This window comes from Balaenoptera musculus, chromosome 4 (assembly GCF_009873245.2).
Source record: "Balaenoptera musculus isolate JJ_BM4_2016_0621 chromosome 4, mBalMus1.pri.v3, whole genome shotgun sequence".
NCBI lineage: Eukaryota > Metazoa > Chordata > Mammalia > Artiodactyla > Balaenopteridae > Balaenoptera > Balaenoptera musculus.
This window is the reverse complement of record NC_045788.1, coordinates 119,369,594-119,390,828: the sequence shown is the minus strand read 5'-3', so window position 1 is coordinate 119,390,828 and position 21,235 is coordinate 119,369,594. Positions and strand designations below refer to the sequence as shown.

At 37.1% G+C, this 21,235-nt stretch overlaps 1 protein-coding gene across 4 annotated transcripts; it reads right to left on the bottom strand.

Annotated features, from left to right (window-relative positions):
* Positions 1 to 179: 179 nt before the first annotated feature.
* On the bottom strand, positions 180 to 20,575 carry CHODL (chondrolectin). Of its 4 annotated transcripts, XM_036850701.1 has the most exons (7): positions 20,115 to 20,575; positions 9,981 to 10,290; positions 9,684 to 9,904; positions 6,200 to 6,286; positions 4,222 to 4,324; positions 2,194 to 2,272; positions 1,523 to 1,600 (listed from the first exon to the last, which is right to left on the bottom strand). In XM_036850701.1, exons 1-7 carry the CDS (start codon positions 20,191 to 20,193, stop codon positions 1,598 to 1,600), a joined length of 882 nt encoding a protein of 293 aa, XP_036706596.1. In that variant the 5' UTR covers positions 20,194 to 20,575; the 3' UTR covers positions 1,523 to 1,597. The 4 variants fall into 4 exon arrangements, with proteins under 4 accessions (XP_036706595.1, XP_036706598.1, XP_036706599.1 ...); XM_036850700.1 differs by lacking the exon at positions 2,194 to 2,272 and having other exon boundaries at positions 180 to 1,600; XM_036850703.1 differs by lacking the exon at positions 2,194 to 2,272 and having other exon boundaries at positions 180 to 1,600; positions 9,684 to 9,841.
* Between the last annotated feature and the right edge of the window lie 660 nt (positions 20,576 to 21,235).

Sequence of the window (21,235 nt, the reverse complement as noted above, 5' to 3'; positions counted from 1 at the left end):
ACTGGAGTTGTGAATTGCCTTAGTGAAAGCTCTTCATTATCTAACTGAAAAGATGAGGTTTAAAACAGTCTACAACCATAACTTCCATTCTTACCACACTTAAACAGTCATTTGTTCCCCTATATTATTGCAAACATATCTGTACTTTGTTCACTTAAGATATTGAGACAACACCAATGATCATTCTTCAGAAACAAGAACTTTTTATTTGATTAAAAGGAGCACAGAGACATTTGAAGACCAGATAGTTACAACTCTCTCTAGAGAAGAAGGAGCCACAAGCATTGAAGAAACCAGAAGGTAGGACAGAGGCACCCCAGTTTACTCTCTCAGCCAAACATGGACAATGAACACGTGATCATTGATGCCCTCCAACCCATTTTTATACTAATTCAGTTTCTTTCCTTGCGGAAATGTCAGTGTGCTGTGCTTAACTGCACACTAGTGGTGACCACTCAACTAGTCCCAACTGTAAAACCGCCTTATGTGCTGACAGAGGCTAAACGGAGCTAGGAAAAACCTTAGGCAAACTCTGTAGGTATCGGCCTCCAGGGTCAATCCCAGACCCCAAACAACCATCTTTGCTTTGTTGGCAAGGTAGGGGCCAAATCGATTCCAGAACCCTCAGAGAGCTACTTGTGGTTACATAGGCAACACGTGAAGATCTATGATTTATATCGTGTATGCCACTTTTGTTGCTCTAGATTGAGTATATTACTGTTTATACAGCTATTAACAAAGTTATTACAAAATCTGTTGAATTTTAAATGCAAAATAATTGTAAGGCACATGTCTTGCACAACTGAAATTAGACAATTCTTGCCTCCAAGTAAAATATTTGACTAGATTTATACCACGGTTAATGAAATAACTTCTTATTTCTGAAGAGATTTCCTAAACATACTCTGACCCAAAGCAGAGAAACTAAAAGAAGATGAGCCATTCCTAGAAAAGGAACTTTTTCTATGGTAATATATTTATGTGTGTGTGAATTCAGTTGACAACAGTGATACATTTCTTTAATCAAAACAGCATGTATTGAAAAATGAAACACTGTGAAAATAAATACAAGAACAGTCCATTTTTATCTAACACTTATGTAAAGGAAAAATATTTTGCACACTGTAAATTTCAATGCAATTTACATTACATTAACTAGATTACAACTTATGAAAGGTGAAAGAGACAAAAATAACTGCTTCCAATGCACATACTTCTCTGATGTGTTCATAGCAATTTAATCTGCATGGTCCATCCCATTTACTTGAAGTTTTGGTGCATCCTTTAGCAAAATAAGCATGTCTCACTCCATTATTAGCACAGCGTTATTTTATAAATGAAATAATAAACATATAAAAATTATTTTAATATTTGCCTCAAGGGGGAGCTTACAGTTCATTTTGGACATCCTTTGAGATTTCAAGCCATTCCAAGCTAAGGTTCTGATGCCATTCCTTATACAGATCCAGAATTACAAAACTCTATTTTCTTTTCTGGAGCCAAGTCAATGAATTATTATACTTCCATGCCACTTTCTTTCCTGGTGCTTTTTGAAATCCACAGTGTGGACTGGTGTGGGCTAGTTTTTGTTCTTCCTTTACTGAAAAACAGAAGAAGTAATAAGTTCAATGTCTGAGACTTCTTATCAAACTAGGCATGTCTTGGTCCAACTGGAGATATGTCAGACCCTTATTATGAAAGCATCTTTCTTCTCTCACCAGCATACTTTTTCATTCCTACAAAAAATTCTAGATTATTCCAGTATGTGAAGATGGTAATCAGTCTGTCTGTCAGACATTGCAGAATTCCTTCAAAGAAAGAAATGAAGTCTTCCTAAACAAGCCTGAGCCATACAATTTTATAATATTACTTAACTGACTTCAATTTAACTGTGAATTTGTTACTAATAAATTACTATATCTAAATGATATGTTTTAGAGATTTGCACCCAATTAAGTAAGATCAATACATCTCTATCTATGAAGTCATCTAACATGAATGGAAAATAAGCCAAGCAAAGTCTATGAGAAACATGAAAGTTTCCTAAATGGTTAAAACAAAAGGGTGGTTAAGTTATTAATGTGGCTTTTGTGTAGCATTAGTATTTGTTTTATTTAAGAGTTATTATGAGTTAAGGAAACAAGACTTCTTATTTTGAACATGACATGGAATGATAGAAGCCATCATGTGTACCAGATTGGAATTTAAACTTTCTGCAAGGCATTCAGATGACAATGGAGTTGAGTCTTTGATGAAGTTTCTCCTTGCTTTCCTGGAAGAAAGGAAAAGGGGAGGATCTAAGAGAGAATGAATTAAGCGCTAACAGCTTAATTTCAGAGGTAGTCTATGTTGATTTATTTTCTCACTCTGAGAATTTCAAACAAGTGAAAACTCCACAGGTCTTCAAAGTATAAAAACCTGGAAGACTTGAGAATGAGCAGAATCTCCACAACAACACACTATTTGGAAGAAGGAAAACGAACTTCAGAGAAAACTCCAAAAACTGGCACTTCAGTAATGTTAATTTTAGAAATGAGAAGGTCGACATAATTTTTTTCAAATCCTTTTTTTCACACTGATTTGTTATTTACAGCTCTTCTGTAACAGTTTGGCTGGGTTATGGGGGGATTTATATCAAATCCTCGCTCTATTTCATTGTTTTCATAATCATAAATTTTCTTTCCATCTATAGTCTTAGGAATTAAGGGTAGAAATTAGATATTTACTATTGTCTTTATTCTGCATAAAATATTGAAAAATAATTTTAAGTGTGTTTGATATATATATATATATATATATATATATATATATGGAAGTCAAGAGGACAAAATATGTCACAATAGGTAATATTAATTTGCCAGGCTTTATTTATCATTATTCAAAATGTCTTCTTTAAACAGCAAGTAAATAACAGGTTGGATTCTTTAAAAAATTTATGTGGGGGCTTCCCTGGTGGCGCAGTGGTTGAGAATCTGCCTGCCAATGCAGGGGACACGGGTTCGAGCCCTGGTCTGGGAAGATCCCACATGCCGCGGAGCAACTCGGCCCGTGAGCCACAACTACTGAGCCTGCGCGTCTGGAGCCTGTGCTCCGCAACAAGAGAGGCCGCGATAGTGAGAGGCCCGTGCACCGCGATGAAGCGTGGCCCCCACTTGCCGCAACTAGAGAAAGCCCTCGCACAGAAACAAAGACCCAACACAGCCATAAATAAAATAAATAAATAAATTTTAAGAAAAAAAAAAATTTATGTGAACCATTTAGAGTTTATATCTATTTAATTCTTTTTTCTGGGGATTTTTTACTTAGCAATTCTTTAGGGTTCATTTCAGGAAAAGAAGAAGATGAAGTAAAGTCAAAAGAGAAAAATGACTTATTTGCAGTTCCTTCCCTGAAGGAAGCATTCTCTTAATCAGTTTTTATTTAAAACACTTTGACAAAGATGTCTAATTTATTCTAGCAAGCACACTAATTAAAATCCACATCTTTTCCTTTTTCCTCTGATACATATTTATATTTCATACATTAATGTTTTAGTTTAATTGCCAAACTGACACATATGAAAAAATTTCACCTGTAACTCAAGTGTATGCGTAAACAGATATAAAAGAATACTCTCAAGAATCTTGCTGTTAAGACATATCACTTTATTTCAAGATGCCTACTAAAAAGTAACCCATTTTTACCGTTATACTATAGTTCTTATACTTAAAAGATCCTTTGGAAATAAAACAGAAGGCTGTGACTTGAAATTTTGAAAAGGTACTACAAAGTTCACTTACAAAAATCAAGTCTTTCATACAACTTGAGGTCAGGATTGAAAGGTTTAGCATTAATGCTCATAGTTAATAAAAAGAGACAGTGTAATATAGTTGCATATGTTGTGAGCTTATAAGCATTCACATTTCAGGTCTATCACACACATTAGCTATGAGACCCAAGGCAAACTGTGTGACTCATCTAAGCCACCATCTTCTCAACTGAAAAACAGAAACAGAAGGATACCTACTTCATATGGCTTGTGAGGATTAAACGAGATAATTCATAATCCTATAATCAAGGTATATTTTATTAGATTATATATACTGGATATGTACTGACAGAGATGAAAATCAGAACTTTCTTAAGGCAACTTAAAAATACAGTTTTATGCTAAATTTTTAAAGAGTCCTGAAAACCTATTTAAAGCTTTTCAAGTTGTCTCTGCATATATGAGTTATTTACCTTTTATGCAGCATCTGGAAACAGCAGGTTCCGAAAGCAACCAGTATCAGTAAGAGCAATGGGATCGTTGGTATAACAACATAGATTAGATTGGGAATTAGTCCTACAAAAGTAAAACAGTCTTAACGTAAAGAGATAGTTGAGGCAGGATTCTGACATTAGAGTTGTATAAAAACTTTCCAAAAAGTTAAGGCAAAGTATAATTATTATCAATAAGATTCCACGTAACATTCTTCCCAGAATACTGAATAATCTAATGAAATAATATATTCATGTTTTATTAGAAATTAAAAACAAAATATACTGCATGTTTGCCATGCGCCACTTAAATGTCCATATTTCCAAAACTATTATTAAATCTTCAATTAAGATAGGGACTGGTTTTCACAACATATTAATAATCTTAGTTATCTCGCTTCATTAATCCTTCTCAGTTATTACTTTGAGAAACAAGTACTGATTATTAAAGAATAATCATGATTAAAATAATTGTTGATTTATTGGATATGTAATTATCCTAACTAATAAGCCCAGTGCCATGATGATATGCATGACTCTCTGAGATTAAACCAAAATATGTAAATATTAAATGATGATAGAGTCATAACCTAGAGACGTAAGACTACAGAGGCATAAACACTTGATCTTCGTTAAATTCTAAAATTAATCATCTTTTAATCCTGTTCCATCACATTTGATAATGTTAGGTTTTCTTGGTAAAATAAACAAGTGCCACACTGATGTCCCATACAGCTTAAAATGACTTTATTAAACAATTTTTCAAAGTCATAGGAGGGTAAATATTCCTAATGTAATTATTTACTGATCTATTTAATTAGATTTACATGGTCTGAATGGTTTTAAAATCAGACACCTGAAAGTGAAAAGCGCTAAAGTTTAATATCATGTCCATACAAGAAAAGCAAATTGGAAAACTATGCATTGAGCCAGCAAATTGAAAGCCATCATCATAATTAATCTAAATAATTCTGGTCAAAGTGGACAGGACTTAGATCAAACTCTCCATTTAACTGCACATCATTTCCTTTGTTAAGAGAAGAAAAATTAACTGAGGTCCAGTGATGGAGTATTTTGGGGATAATCTGCCATGTTTTCATCCACTCTTGAGCCTGTTAAGGTGACTGCAAGCATTTTAAGGATTCAAGACACATTTCCTTTCCTTTTCAAAAGACCTTCATGATCCTTTACATATAAGAGCAAAGAAAAAAGAAAGTATTTCCTAGTCTTTCATGGATTTTGCATCACCTGTGGAAAGATTTTGAGACTTCGGGTCTTTGGCTCAATCTTTACAAAGTAACTAGTATAAATAAATATTCCTGTCCACACTGGCATAGGGCCATGCTAAACAAGCCCCCTAAAGGATCCTAAGAGCAGTTTTGACTAACATGAGATTTGCACTGGTATTGCATTTGTGTCTTTTGCAGACAGTGGTGTGCTGGAGACACTGAGTTGAAAGCTCACTGGACGCCTACTACCCAACCTGCTCTTCAGTGATGTCACTTGGTAGCTTGAAACTGGCCAGGGTGGGAGTATCCACACCACAGAAAACTCAAAGTCTACAAATAAGGCTTTTTTAAGCCCAGCCTACCCCAGCCAATCCCTAAACATTTAACAGTACCCAACTGTTTACAGGCCACTGAATACACCCATTTACATCATAACACCTACATACTGGGGAAGATCCTTGTGGATCCAGGTTTTGGCGTAGGATATACTTAGTTTAGTACTAGATACATCCACTTAAGTGAAAATAGAAAGAAAACAAAATAGGTTTTTCTATTCAAAAACTAGCTTAGCATCATTTGTTCTAACCTAGTCCTAAAGTAAATTTCCATAGGCCTATATTTAGTGCACTATTTCACCAAGCAACAAGAAAAGTTGGGGCCAACGCGAAGCAAAGTGTAAAAGTATATTTTCTTCTCTTGATAGGTGAGTTAGAGACATGTGAACTAATTACCTGCCTCAGTAACAACCACGTTTTCATGAGTGTCTCCAGGTTGATTTGTAAAATAAGTCTTTTCTACCGGAGCTGTTGGATTAATCTCTGTAAATAATAAGTACAGTTGTCATACATAATGATAAACAAGACAAATGCAAATGCGGATGAAAATAGAAGTTTATTATACAACAAAATAAACATTGATTTCTGAAAAACTTCCAGCTAATTCTATTTTGAATTTAAATTTATATGAAATGATCTAACTATAAAGTCAACATTTAATTATCTCTGAATAAAGATCTGGTGAGTCTCTGCAACTTGGATCCACTGGGTGAACCCCTGTAACCCCAAACTGCATTTAGCAATCCAGAGCATCTATGCTGATGATAACCTACTACAGGTAATAATGACAAAGGAGGTACAAAAGTAGGAAAAGATAGGCAAGAATTGGTGACCACAACATGAGACACTAACTGCGATTCAAAGACCAGCAGGATTATTTCTATACTATTATTGGTGTATAATTTAGATTTCTCCTCACAATAATAAGCAGCAGATAACTGCATATGGATTGCACCTGGAATTGATGATTCAAGTAAAAATGTTCTAAAGCACATTTCTGTCCCCTACAAACAATGTCATCCTTAGATTTGTTTTCCAGTAGTGTCTACTTCTTTAAAAAATAATCATAAATTAAGGCTTGCAATTTGTTTCTTTCCCTGGTTTTATAAGGCAAGATTTCTTCAATTGCCACACACTTGAAAACTGTTGAAATTTCTTACAATGATCTGGTACTGCTCTCTTGCCTAATTTTTTTTCCCCTAGGGCACTATTCATTAAATTAATAGTTCAGAGAAAATAAATTGAATTACTAAGAAAATAACCTGTAAATTTGTTTTCATTTGTTCCAAAAATATAATTCTCTGTTCATTTTTGTCAATTAATGGAAAAGAAAAAAACATATGCAGCATCTTACATTAGTTTTAGAATATTAAATCATTTTAATGTCATGTTTACTCTAATTTGGCCACATAGTCTCTATTCATTAGAAGCTTAATCATACACCATCCTATAATAATATTTGTTATTCTTATACACGTATATTACCCTGATACTTTGCCCGACACAGTCCTATCCCACACAGAATTTAGGCACTCTATGCCCCTAGGTGCTCAACTGGTATTTGCTGAACAAATAATACAGATATTATGCAATTTATCAACATAGAACTGGTTATCTTTAAAATATTTTAACAAACTTTAATGCAACTGCTGATTAAGTAACAAAATTTTAGAAACATAATCTCCTACATACTATTTTTAATGTCTAAGAGCAAGAGTACCTAATGTAACTTTAATAAATATAAAATCAGATTCAGAAGTATCCCCTTAAAATGTCTTTGGATAACATTGATAGACCCAAAGAATAGATATTCAACACACAGAACAGTAATGAAAAAAAAAAAAAGGGGGGGGGAGAAGAGAGTGAGAAAACTCAGAAGTGAATTATTCAGTTTCTGTATAGCTAGGTTAATTTTTTACCACTTTGGATATCAGTAGTCATGCTATTAGACGGTATGCAGGAACAGAAGGTGGAGACTAAGTTCACATAGTACTGTTGGTATAGTTGGAGAATAAAGTTCAAAATAATCAGTGTTATAATTTGTAAATTGTAATTAGTCTCACTACTTGATCCTCCAATCCCCTCACCACTAAAAAGTTAACTACTTACCATCAAAAAAGCACTGACTATACAAGCAAGGAATTTAATCAAACCAATATCCTTCATAAATAAGACACTAAGCTCAAGGAAAGAAGGTTAACTACATAGAAAATATATAAAAATGAAAATATTTAAAGTAAAACAAAGTAGAAAAATTCTATATATTAATAATTCTAAGTACTTTTACACTGTAGAAGTGTACATGTGCTTCAAAAACAAAAAATACATGAAAGAGTCTTGTTAAAAAACTATAGGTATTTGAAGATTTAGGTAGACTATAGAAGATAAATGAAAAACTAATTTTATGTCTAAAATGCTCTTCCATGAGTAATATAAACCTAGACTACCTAATACAAAACAAGAGTATTCTGGGGAATAGTGACCTGAATAATGTGGTAAATATGATATAAAATAAAATAAAATACAAAGGGTCACCTAAAAGCTCAAAGAATGAAGATAGTATTGTATTAAGAATGCGCTGTAATATACTTTGTTTCATTTAATAGTTTCAAGCACACAGTGTCACAAATTTAAAATATCAAAGAATTTCAACTTCATATTTTTCTAGGAAAAAAATTAAGGCAAAGAACCTAAGTGTGTAACAGATATAGCTTTGCAAAAGCTTCTAGGAGGGTAATGATGCATTTAGCAACCAAGAGCTTTAAAGACTAAACTCACCAGAGATAAATAAAGTAGGCTAATACACTCAAAAACAGGATAAATATAAGAGAAGGGTAAATCTAATCCAAATAATCCCTTGTGCTTTACAGTCTTATGAGAAAAAGAAGACTCACGTAATTTCAACAGAATAATGGAAATAGCAGTACTTGATTGTAATTGCCTTCCACGAACACATGTTATGAGGTCAAGCAGACAGCCCTTGGAAGAGTTCAAATGAAACTTCCAAACACTGAGAAGAGGAAAACAGCACAAAAAAAAAAAAAAAAAAAAAAAAAAAAAAAAAATCCTCATAGCCTAAATATCGAATTTGACTTTCTTTGATGATTAAAACGATGAGCTTACATCGTTCTGATTAGTCTCTCTTTTGGTCAGATATCAATTCAGTTGAGTGGTTCTAGTCAAAGTAACTCAAATTTACTATTTCAGCAGGAAACCACACTAGTGTAGCTCAGGTCAATGCGATCTTCCCACGTGCTCCATACGGCAAGAAGTTGGAGACTTCAAACAAAAGCGAACTGCAGAGGCATGTTCCAAAGAATTAGGATCACGCGGAGAACGCGACACACGCCCCTACTTTTCTGCGCCACGGTTCTCTGACTTCCTGACTTTCACTGAGGAGCACAAACCGAGTATCACATCATGAAATGATAAGCTAATGCCCCAGGAGAATGTTGCTTGCTTCCCTTAAATTCCCCAGAAAATCTAAAGAACTACTGATCAGATGTGTAAACCTACAGGTGCTTTGGTGTCTTATACCTACTTCACACACACTATACTAAATTTTGAAATATTTTTAAATAGATATTTATTCTTCATAAAATCTGTTTACAAAAACACAGTTTGGCCTTAATATTAGAAGTAATTATTTTCTCTTAAAAAACCCCTCTGGATGTTTCTAGTTGCTCCCTTCTGTTTAACTCATAGGGCAGTTTGCTTTATAGCCAAGTGTGCTTCAATAATTTGTCATCAAACTGCAAAGTAATTCCATGTTTCACAGCAGAAAACCAAAACGAGCCAAAGGTAGTGAAGGTTAAAGATAACACTTAATATAAGCAAATATGCACAAGATCTGCTCCTACGGACTTACAATGCTTCCTACCTGGTTCATACTTGCAGATGTAATTGTGCTTCATGTTGCACCTGTCGTCATTCCACTGGTAAAGGTAGGGACCCCCAAGGCCAGGATTGGCTGTTGGCTGATGATACATCACAACACACTTTTCACTTCCACAGGAAGGCTCATCAGTATACCAGTTTCTGCCAAGCACAGAGCAGCAGGAACACATCTCAGTGACTTCGCCTGCTCCATTCTGACATCCTCTACAGATAACAGAACTCTCCCTTTGTCCTTTGCCCTCTGAGTACCCCCCTTTGCCTCCTCAGGAGCCCTACTCACCGGTACTGGGAACTGCTTCCATCGGACCACTGGTAGAGATCTGGGCAGGCACCAGATGTTTGCCCCTCTCCATTTCTCCAAAGCCCTATCCAGAAATCACCATCAGAAATCCCGGTTCCTGGCTTTGTCAGGTTTTGCAACATGCTTTCTATTAACTTCTGTTCTGCTTCATTCTCAAGGCTGAGAAGGACTCCCCCTTCACTCTCACAAGCCAGGCGTGCCTCCTGAAAGCTCACTCGGCTGGATAGCTCGTGGAAGTAGGCCATCTTGTAGCAGGGATGTTTGAAATCAGCAAAACATACCTTTTGGCCTGAACAAAAAAGATGCCCGTGTATTGATTATCTGAGTTATATTCATAATGCTACTTACTACAAATTAAAATGAAAGAACCAATCAAAACAGAAACAATCTGCCAAGAATGCTCACTGAACCATTGCATAAAGTTTATTTTCTAGATTCTTATTTCAATTTACAAAAGCAAATTGATTCCCTAATAAACTTGTAACATAAACTTTTAAACACAGTATATCAAGGAAATTTTTGTACAGGGAAGTCATAATTCTCCTGGCTTGGATTTTGTCAACTGACACCATAGCGAGTGAAAGTAGCTAAAAAAAAATGTCAGGTATACACAGTAAAGGAAGCTAAAAGGTCAAAATTATGAAATAAGAATCATAATTCATAAAGGAATTATTAAAAACAAGCAAAAAAAGCAAATTTACATAAGGTATCATGAAGTGAATACATTTAAATAATTGAAATTTAAATAAAGTGGCAAATTTAAGGTGTAAATATTTGTTTTTATTGTATATATCTGAGAGCAAATACATTAAAATTGAAAGTTAATAGAAGTCAGAATGAAGGTAATGCTAATAATAAACAATTTATTGGGGACTTCCCTGGTGGTGCAGTGGTTAAGAATCTGCCTGTCAATGCTGGGGACACGGGTTCGAGCCCTGGTCCAGGAAGATCCCATGTGCTGTGGAGCAACTAAGCCCGTGTGCCACAACTACTGAGGCCACGTGCCACAACTACTGAAGCCCACACGCCTAGAGCCCGTGCTCCACAACAAGAGAAGCCACCACAATGAGAAGCCCGTGCACTGCAACAAAAAGTAGTCCCCGCTCGCAGCAACTAGAGAAAGCCCACACGCAGCAACGAAGACCCAACACAGCCAAAAATAAATAAATTTTTAAAAACCAATTTATTAATATAATATTGTATTAGAAGTGACAGGTTAATCTTCTAGAGTACTTATAGAATACTCAGAATTTGGAGGTGAAATTGAAAATGTAATTTTTATTTTCACTGGTATTTTAAAGGTTTTTATAAGTTACAGGACTCAGTTTAACCATCTATCCTGATATCTATTAATGATTTTAGAAGTCACTATATAGAGAATATAAACTTGTGTCAAGATATTAAATGGAACCACAAGTGAAGCTTAAAATAATTCTTGAGACCTCTTAATGAAATATCACCTTTTATTATCAAGCTTCATTGCTGTGACATCACTATACTTCTGCTCAGTCTACATCAGTGAAGAATTAAATACATAGGCAATGAAAGTTTGACTTAAAAGAGCTCTTAAAATTGAATTTCACATACCTCTAGGAATTGAGCACAATGAATATTCCTAATTACTTAGTGACATAACTACAAATATGAATGATCATATTGGGTCATAATACAGCCATATATATAACAGGGATATTACAGTGTACAGGATTTAGCAGTGGAATTCCTATTGTTCTACTGTTTACACCTGCCTCTTTTTACCACCAAATATGTATGCCAAGATTATAGACGCAATCTCCAGAACAGTCACGCTGTTTTGTTTTGTTTTTCATTAGCTTCCTTGGTTCACCTCTGATCTCTGCTGTCAACTTTAAAACCTGCCATGGATCCCTCTCTGTCACTAAGCCCAGCCTGCTGTCCACAGCTTCCACTACCCTTTTAGTCTCTCTGATTTCAGCTTGAGGTTTGACCTTGGAAAATAGACTACCTAGTATTTTATGTAAAATTAAGGCAAATTCATTCATGCTAAGAAATCAAGGCATAGGTTCACTGCTTACAATTCTTGTTGGGATTGAAGGCTTTTTTCACTATGTATTTAATTTTGTAGCCGATCAAGAAAATTTGACAGTAGTGGAGGGCTGGGGGGTGTATTATATTTAAACATTGGCAAAAAAAGTAAAGCATTCAAGCTTTGTACTCTTAATTACAGTACATCACACTGAGCCAGCGTTGGTATCACATCCATTCTCCCCCAGAACCAGCAATTAATGACCTGTGATGACGCTTAGAGGCAGGAGGAAGCAGAAACCAGTGGAAGGCCATTAACCTCACAACAGTGTTTGAGTAATAGGCATTCAATACGTTGACACTGCTGAGAACAGCCAACTAATAACATAGCAGTTCCAGCAATGCAAGCAAGACCGCCGGTTGTCCTCTTTGTCTCATTAACTGTGATCTGGACCCAGGAGCAACACACTGAATAATAAGAACAAATTAAGAGACTGCCCCAACTAATTGTTAATGAAAAATAACAGGCTCGTATGAATGACCATGGGGAAACTGGAATTAAAGAGACGTCAAGAGGACAAATCAGTCTGAAACAAATAATCCTGGAGAGATGACCATGGAAGTCCCAATGGTTGATCCTAATACAATTATTTTTTTTTTTTAATTTCTCCTTATTTATTATTAGGGGTTGTGATGTCTTCATTGTTTAAAATTGTTGTTCCTGGCAATACTCTAGCAATGCCATTAAGCCTAGTGATTTTTATGCCTGTATTTTTAAAGCAAGCTCTGTTTCCATTTTTATCTTCTACATCTTTTTCATATTTCTAAGTCTCAAAATACATCTGGACTACATTCCCTTGAGTTTTCAGTTTGTTCAGTTTTTTACTCCAAGAACTCTCAGACTTCAATTTGATTCCAGCACTTGTGAAATATTAAGTTGTCCAATGAGACTGTTTTGCAAGATAACAGAAAGAAGCCAAATTAAAAAAAACACAAAAAAACAGATTAGCCAGAAGTTTTAATGAGTAAAAATTATTTATGTAACAGCCAGCACAAGTTCAGAAAATGCCTAGGTATGACATATATGCTAAAAGTCTCTTCTCATTATCTTTGACGTACTAAAAAACAAATGCAGCAGAGATTTACTATTTATGGTGAGAATACAAGAATGATGATGAAAATTACCTTATTTATAAAATTAAAATAGCACTTCTAATTAAATACATAAGAGAGCTTTAAGTGTCTTGTAGAAATTCCTAATACCACTATAAGGTACTAGGAATGTCATTCTGTAGATAAATGTTAGTCTGTAGAGAAATAATAATAACAATAATAATTAAAGAAAAATCTATAGACAGGGATTATACTTAAAATAATTAAGAACTAATACTGCACAAGCCCTGGATAATAGCCAGCCTTGGCACTGTCTATGCCAGGCATCCTCTCTTTGGCTGTGGATGATGGAGTGGTCCAGGGGTCTTAGATGAGGGGATGGAGACTGTGGTGGTTGCATAGCAGGGGGAATCTCAGAGGATCAGGACAGCGGCCAATTACCAGCTACAGACAGATATTAACTCCAAAGTGCATTCATTGAATACCAGCTGTGTCCACAAATTTTAAACTGAAAAGTCACTAGCAGTTCAGATCTAGCAAAGCAGGTTGAAGGAAATTATAGATACACTGTAGTTTTTATGGTATCTATATATAAAATCAGTTAAAGCTGACACTGGGAATTTCTTCATATCCAGTTCTCTTCTACTACTGATTTCCACCTTATTGTGCAAATTTGGTCCAAGTTGCAGCAAAATCAGCAGAAGCAGCAGCTACTGAACGGCTCACCACCATTTCAGCTGATCACACTTGGCTGTAATAGCAGTGGAACTCCCAACAGCTGGGAAACAAATGTTGCCCTAATTCCCAGAAAAGTCCCATTAATACGGATCTTCTTGAAGCAACTTTCCCACTTCGGTAAAGGCTAATCTTCTTAGGGAACCCTTATAATTAGCTCCTTTCTCATTCTGTGAGATCACGTGGAGAATTTCCTTTTCTCTTACTTTTAAATATTATATTCAGATAAAATCCTCCATCTACTATTCTGACCAGTAGGAAGCTAGTCTTCCATCTACTATTCTACCACCCATAAAATATTCAGATAAATATTCAGATAACCGTAGAGTAGCTTTTATCACACTAAGGCTACCTTGATACTGTCTAACAATAATTTACTAAATGTTACCTAACACCTGTAGTGGGAAACCTCCCTTGATTGTTGGCTTATGTGCAAGAAAGACCTTTCACCCAGGATTCTACACCTCCTGGTTTCATACATACACACACACATGCACACACACGCACACTCACGCACAACTACATGCACTTTAATTTAGAGATAATTTTCAGTATCGCCTACTAAAATAAACATTCCTATCATTATCACAGCTAAGATTCTGCTACTATTTCCACGCATAGATAATTCTGTCCTTTTTCTTAGTCATGAAAATTCCTTTAGAGCTAAATATTGGCAGAGTTTTCAATGCTTTTAGCAACAATGTAAAAGCAGGGCCAAACTCATAAAGTCATGGCAGTTTACTTTTTTCTTCCTGAATAGAAAGGATCTATGACTTGGTTTTGTTTTGCTTATATTTATCAATTTTCTGGAAGTTGAGTCTTCATTTAGTTATGAAAGTAATAACATTTTTCTTATACCTCACACTAGAATCATAATATTGTCAACATTAAATAAGGATTGAATTTATATCATATTTTTCAGTAAAAACATGGAAGATTTATTATGAATTCCTGTTGTTCAGTTATGATCTACCTTTAGTTGCAAAGAAAAAAACAAGTTGTGCAAGAGAGGACCTACATGATAAATCTTCCCCAAACCAGACTGACCAGACTTGGACATTTTACTAGAATCCCACAGAATAATTTGTTTTTCATAATTCTTTCTTATTCTACTCAAAATCAAAGGAATAAATATGCTGCAACTACAACATACAATGTGACATGACCTCCGATAGTAAAACTTTCAAACTAAAAAAGGGAATGCTCTCAATCATAAGTATTCTGCTTTCAGTGTTTAATATTACACCTACTTTTTAAGACTTTTTCATCATAAAAATGTTTTGTTATAATAAACTTTATTTTTGCAGGAGATTTTATAATGCAATTAATTGCATAGCGCACTATTAAGATTGTGCTGGAATCCATTTTCCTATATTGATAAACAACCAAAACTGTAGTCTTGGTCATTGTTTGCATGACCAATGGTCATATTGCATTGTTTGCAATATTCTGTGGCATCTGCAAGCCCTACATCTCCACCTGGGAAATATCACAAACTTTCTGAGAAGGGGATGAAATTTATTTTTTTAGTCCAGTATTTAAAATCAAGATCTAGATAATAAATTGTAAACCAAGTAGATAAATTGTAAACTGTGTGAGTGAAGAATTGAAGCATTCAATCACTAAGAGCTGGCTTGGAATCCCAGAACTGTACTGGAACTGTGGGAACGTTGGGGACATTATTTAAACTTTCCTGACCTCAGTTTTCTCACCTAAAAAGTGAGAGTGGTTAGAAGTTTTAAAGAAATAATGACAATAATAATAGCCTGACAGGGGACTTCCCTGGCTGTCCAATGGTTAAGACTCTGCGCTTCCACTGCAGGGGGCACGGGTTCAATCCCTGGTCAGGGAACTAAGTCCCACATGCCATGTGGCACGGCCAAAAGAAAAAAAAAAAAAAAAAAGCCTGCCATTTATCAATAGTTTAGTGTGCAGGGCCTCACTGCTAGCACAATCCACACCTTTGGGGAAATTAGGAAAGATGATCTCTCCTGGTGATACAGGCTGCTCAGCTTGAAAAAGTTATGCTCTCCTCCAGGTTGCCTCAGCTGCAGGCACGGGGACTGCCGCGTTGAGCGCCCTCTCACAGCTTCTTGGCAGGCAGCTGTGTCCATGAAACAACCTGCACTACTGTGTTTGAACCCCTTGAACCCTGCAACAACTCTGTGATGAAGGTGCTTTCATCCCATTTTAAAAATGAGGCAAGGGAGGCATAGAAAAGTTAAATAATTTGCCAAACTCACATGGCTCATAAATGGTAAAGGGTTTAGAACCAGGCAGACTGGCTCCACAGTTCATACATGTCCCCAGTTTTCTATGCTGCCTCCGTGGAGGTCTCAGATATATTTTTCTAAGGTGAAGAATTTCATGAATAAAGGGATTGATTAATATGTACATTATTACTATGACCTATGCTACCATGTTCAGCATTGGTCCATTATTGATACCGGAGCGCTAACATTGAGGGTTGTTTCTAAGCAGAATGTAGATTTTCTTTTACTGAACATTTAGACACAGGATCCATATTGGAACATCTATCTCAGATTTTCAGACCCTTTATGTCCTTAATGATTTTTTTTATCTAGCCCTTCTAGTTTCCAAGTAAAACAAACAAGGTCCAAACTGAACTTTTTCCCAATTACAAGGAGTATAAGTTTAGTCAAATTGTCAGGCTGTGTTACATTATCAGTAATATGTTAAAACAGTGAAAGAAACAATCTTGCGTCCATCCGTCCACCTGTGTGCAAAGTACTTAACAGAAGAGAGAGGGTTGGAGAAAGTAAAACTGCTAGTGAGACCATCACCTGAATTTCCACTTTGGACACCTTTATACAACACCTTTCTAATGTTAATGTAACAGATATTGCCATCTTCCAGAAAAAGAATTACAAAAACAAAACCATAAAATGATGAAAAACAGCCATTAAGGATTAATGGCTATGGTGAATGTGTAGTTTATTACATGACTGGTAATAAGATTAATTTGTTCCTTTCTTGCCCAAGAGATACTTAAAGTAATTGCATCTCTGAAAACTGCACTGTCATCACTTTATGCTTTTGATGATGTCATGGAAAATAGTACCATAGGCTGGGATACGCTCAGCAGTTTTTTCTTTTTAATTTTAAAAAGTTTTTGTATCTCCCTTGCTATTATATTGATCTATAGGTTACTGGTCACCACCCATGATTTTGCAATATTCTGTGGCACTTGCATGATCAAAACGGAAGTGTCTAAATCTCCCAGTCTTCTAAATAAAATGTTTGCCAATTTAAATATGTTCAAATTAATACATATTAAAGTGTTCTGCAGAAATGTGGAGGTACCATGAAATACACTTAATGCTTTCTGCAGCATAAACAGGTTGATGGATCACTGCTGTGTACACTAAAAAGAGAAAGTAAAAACAAACATGCACACATTACTTCAAAACACTTCAAATGCTTAAGAATATGCATGTGCTCTTCAAACATATCCTCCCATCTCAGAGACCTGAATTTTGAACTCTTCTTTTTCATATGTATCCTTATCCCCAAAAGTAAAATCCTCTTACCTTTGTTCTAAAGGTGTCATTACCCACCAGTCACGTCACAGATTTAAATGATGGCAGACCCCAGAGATATCCTCTACACATCTGTGTGTACAACAAATCAGTACAGGTCCCAGACCTTAAAAGTAGTTCTCAAGTTAGAATCACAAATTCACTAAAAAATCTTTGATCATTATCCTTATCGTTTATATTTTTATTGCATATCCATGAATCAAAATAAGCATAGCCAGTAATCTACACAAACACTTTTCTACTACTGCTAGCTGCTATTAAATCTTATGGGACAGATTATGATGATTTTTGAAATGTTATTTCTCATTTAAATATTTTCACTTCATTTATAAATAATGCTCTTGACTTTAAAAAGGGTGGTGTATTTAAAAGTATCAGAAAGTATCTTATTGAATAAAGTACTAAAATGAGAATTTCGATAAAGCATTATTTTGTGAGTTCCTGTCTTGTTTTCTGCAGTAATTATTTTGGTACACTGAATAGAAATTATAAATGGTTGTGCTGATATTCAATAATTAGAAAATGTATTCCATATATTGTAAGTATGTTCCTAATAATGGCCCCAAAGAGCTTTTCACTTGACAGACAGCTGAGTAGAATTCTGGTAAATGGTCCCTAACGGCATGAAAAAGTTTATGTACTTCTCAAAGCTTAACATCAACCAGGGAGACATTAGACCTACTTTTTCCAAAATGTCAGGCTTTAGACTCCTCTGTACTCATGCCATTATGGCTGAAATACATATTGTAAAAAATTAGTCTTCAAAGGATAAAATCACAAATCAATCTCTAATGGTTAGATTTCAATGTGAGTTTGTAAGGCCAAAGACAATTAAATTATTCATAAGAAAAACATAACTGTTTTAATATCAAGTAAACATCATCATTTATGTTAAATCAAATAGATCATGTTCAGTTAATTAGAAATTTTCCAGATGGCACCTACAAGATGCCTATAAATACTTAATAGGAAAACAGAGCAAAAGGTTTGCAGCAATTTATGCAATAATAGAACACAAAATAAACTTTTCATCAACAATTTTTTCAAGTTCTTTTTCTTTTCTTTTAACTTTATGTATTCTTTTTATCCCTTTGCAAAGTTTAAGGCATACAATAAGAATATACTTAGTGGATACTATTTAAGTCAACGAAGTGTTTCTATGTGTTTAAGAAACACCTTATGCTCAAAGCCTGATCTCTGCTGTTAATTCATTTGCAAGAATAAATCTGACAGAGACAAGGGCAGTCAGATATGTAATTTACACATTCAGATGAGTTTTATGGTGAACTTATTATTAAGCTAAAATAGGGGGAATGGGATCTAATGCTATGGCTTTTGTAGCCTCCTTGTTTGATACCGTAAAGTTTTCATTTTGTAAATGAATATTAATAACAGCCTGAAAAAAATGTAAGCAACACGCACTTCCAAGTGACATTTCACAATGTATTTAATTCCAGTGTCTCCTGAGGGCCAAAAAGTTAGTGGAGAGTGATTGATAACCAGACATTGAAGGATTATATTCAGTAGAACATCACATTGCTGAGGGAAGATCAGTAACGATTAAGCTTAATATGCCAGTTTCTAAAGGTCTAGTTTCACAACTGATTAAGTTGCTGCTACCTGTCATCTACCTCTACTTCTAGTGACACCTGTTACACAGATGCACTGAATGTGAAAAGGAGCTCGTGCTTTTTACGTTAAAAAACTTCCCACACTTAAAACACATGCCCACATACATTCAACAAATATTTATTGCAACACTTTAATTAGCATCACAAGAGATTTCAATAAGGATAGCTATGCTCAATTTTCCTGTAAGGCCCTATTCATTCATCTTAGGCTTTTGAGAATCTTTAGGTTTTTTAAGAGACCTTCCCCAAAAGTAAGGGAGAATGAATGCGACATGAATTGCTCAACAATAGGACAATGAAAGTGGAAGGAAAAGAAAGATCAAAGCCAACTCCGGGAAGCTTGCCAATTCCGATCCATTTCCCTTGCACTGACTCGACCGACCTAATTGGGCACCTACTGTGTGCACAAACCTGCATCGATGACCATGTACACCTCAACCCAACTCGAGCAGACTTCATGTTCTGAGAAGTCCCCAGCTTGGAATGAGGTGTGTAAGGGCGTCCTCACACAACGACCAGTCCTCTGGTCTTTGTCAGCCCTCCTGAGAAAAAAGGCTGCATGCCCCTGGGTCCGTGAGCCCCACACAGCGAACAGGTCTGGTCTCGGAAATCATCGGAGGGAACCCCATGCGGGCGAGGACCGAAGTCGAGCCAGGTCGACAGGGGGTGGCATTTCTGCAGCGGTTCCTCTGTCTCTGGGCTCCCTCTGCCTACGCCGTACCCCACCCCTTCTACAGGTACCAGCCCTGCCCTGCGGCCAACTCTCTTATAAAGAAAGTCGACATTAGTCCTAGACAACGCTGTACTGCTCAGGATGAAGCGGGGCTCGCTTCGCAGCTACTGAACCTGGCGCTTCCAAAACAATTAAACTTTTCTCTGTGTTTAGGGAGGCTGGGGAGAAAGCAGAATACAATCAATTTCCCCCTGCCTCCTCCGGCCCCCTACCTACCCCGCACGGGTTTCCAACCCCTCGGAGAGCCTCCACCCCAGGACAGGCCGGCCCTCACCGCCCTCGCGCCCCGCCGCCCCCTCTCCCGGCTCGTGCGCTCGGCGGACGGCCCCGGACTCACCGCTGACCACCCGGCGGCAGAAGGCGCCGTGGCCGCAGAGCAGTGCGGCGCCCAGCAACAGCGAGACCACGCGGCTCATCGCGGCGCGGCGGCGGCGGCGGCAGGTGTGGCGTGGAGCGAAGGGACCTCTGCCCGCCGCGCAGCCGGGGCTCTAACCCCGCTGCCTCCCTGCCTCCCCGCGGGGCCCTACTCCGGCCGCCCGAACCCGGCTGCCCGGCCCCCTGCACGCATCGCCTCTGGCCAGACCTGGCGCCGGGCGCGCTGGTGCCGCGCGCGAGTGTGCCGGGCTAGAGCGCACGACCCTGCGGGTGCGCGTCTCGGGAGAGGCAACAGAAGTTAGGGGGTCCCGTGTCTATCCCAGAGGTGAGGCAGGAGCCCCGATTTGGACCCCACCGCGCCCTTGGCTCCTCTCCTCGGCCTCTGGCAAGTGAGGGGCTGGGCCCATGCGCCCCTCTGGTCGCGGCTCCCGCAGCAGCAAAGCAGCAGCTCTGCGCTGGAGGCGCCGTCTTATATACCCACATCCCGAGGTTCCAGCCCCTCGCGAGTAATAATTTTTAACTACTTCGTCTCTCCTGTCATGCTGAGCATCCTGGCCCCTCCCCTAAAAACTGGAGCCACTTTGCAAACAGTCCGGTCAGCGGCCCCACCTCCTGTCCTCCGCTCGTCCCGGTTTCCTGTTTCCATTCGCTAGCCGACTGGATACTCATTTGTGTAAAATGTGACAGCTTTGCTATTAAACTCTGGCGAAAGTTGGATCCATTTGATTTTCTCAAAGATTAATGTCCACGGGGATGCCAAGTTGTGGGGCCTTTTTTTTTTTTTTCTGTGCTAAATTGCTTGCTCATATGTATTGCTAGATGCAGGGCACTAGCCACTATTTAAAATGAATTGGTGGAGTGGGAGCCAAAACATGCTCCGTGAATTATACAGCGTGGCAGGTTTTTCTCCACCTAGGTTCTGCAAGTAGATTACTTCCAAGCAGGCTGTTTGACTAAGTTGCCAAGGAGTAAATTAAAGAGAATATTTGCAACAGTTTTCCCAACTGATTTCAATCTCAGTCTTTGTAGCTCTAGGGAAAACCATCAACATAAAATAAATTTTCTGAATACTTGGGCATTTCC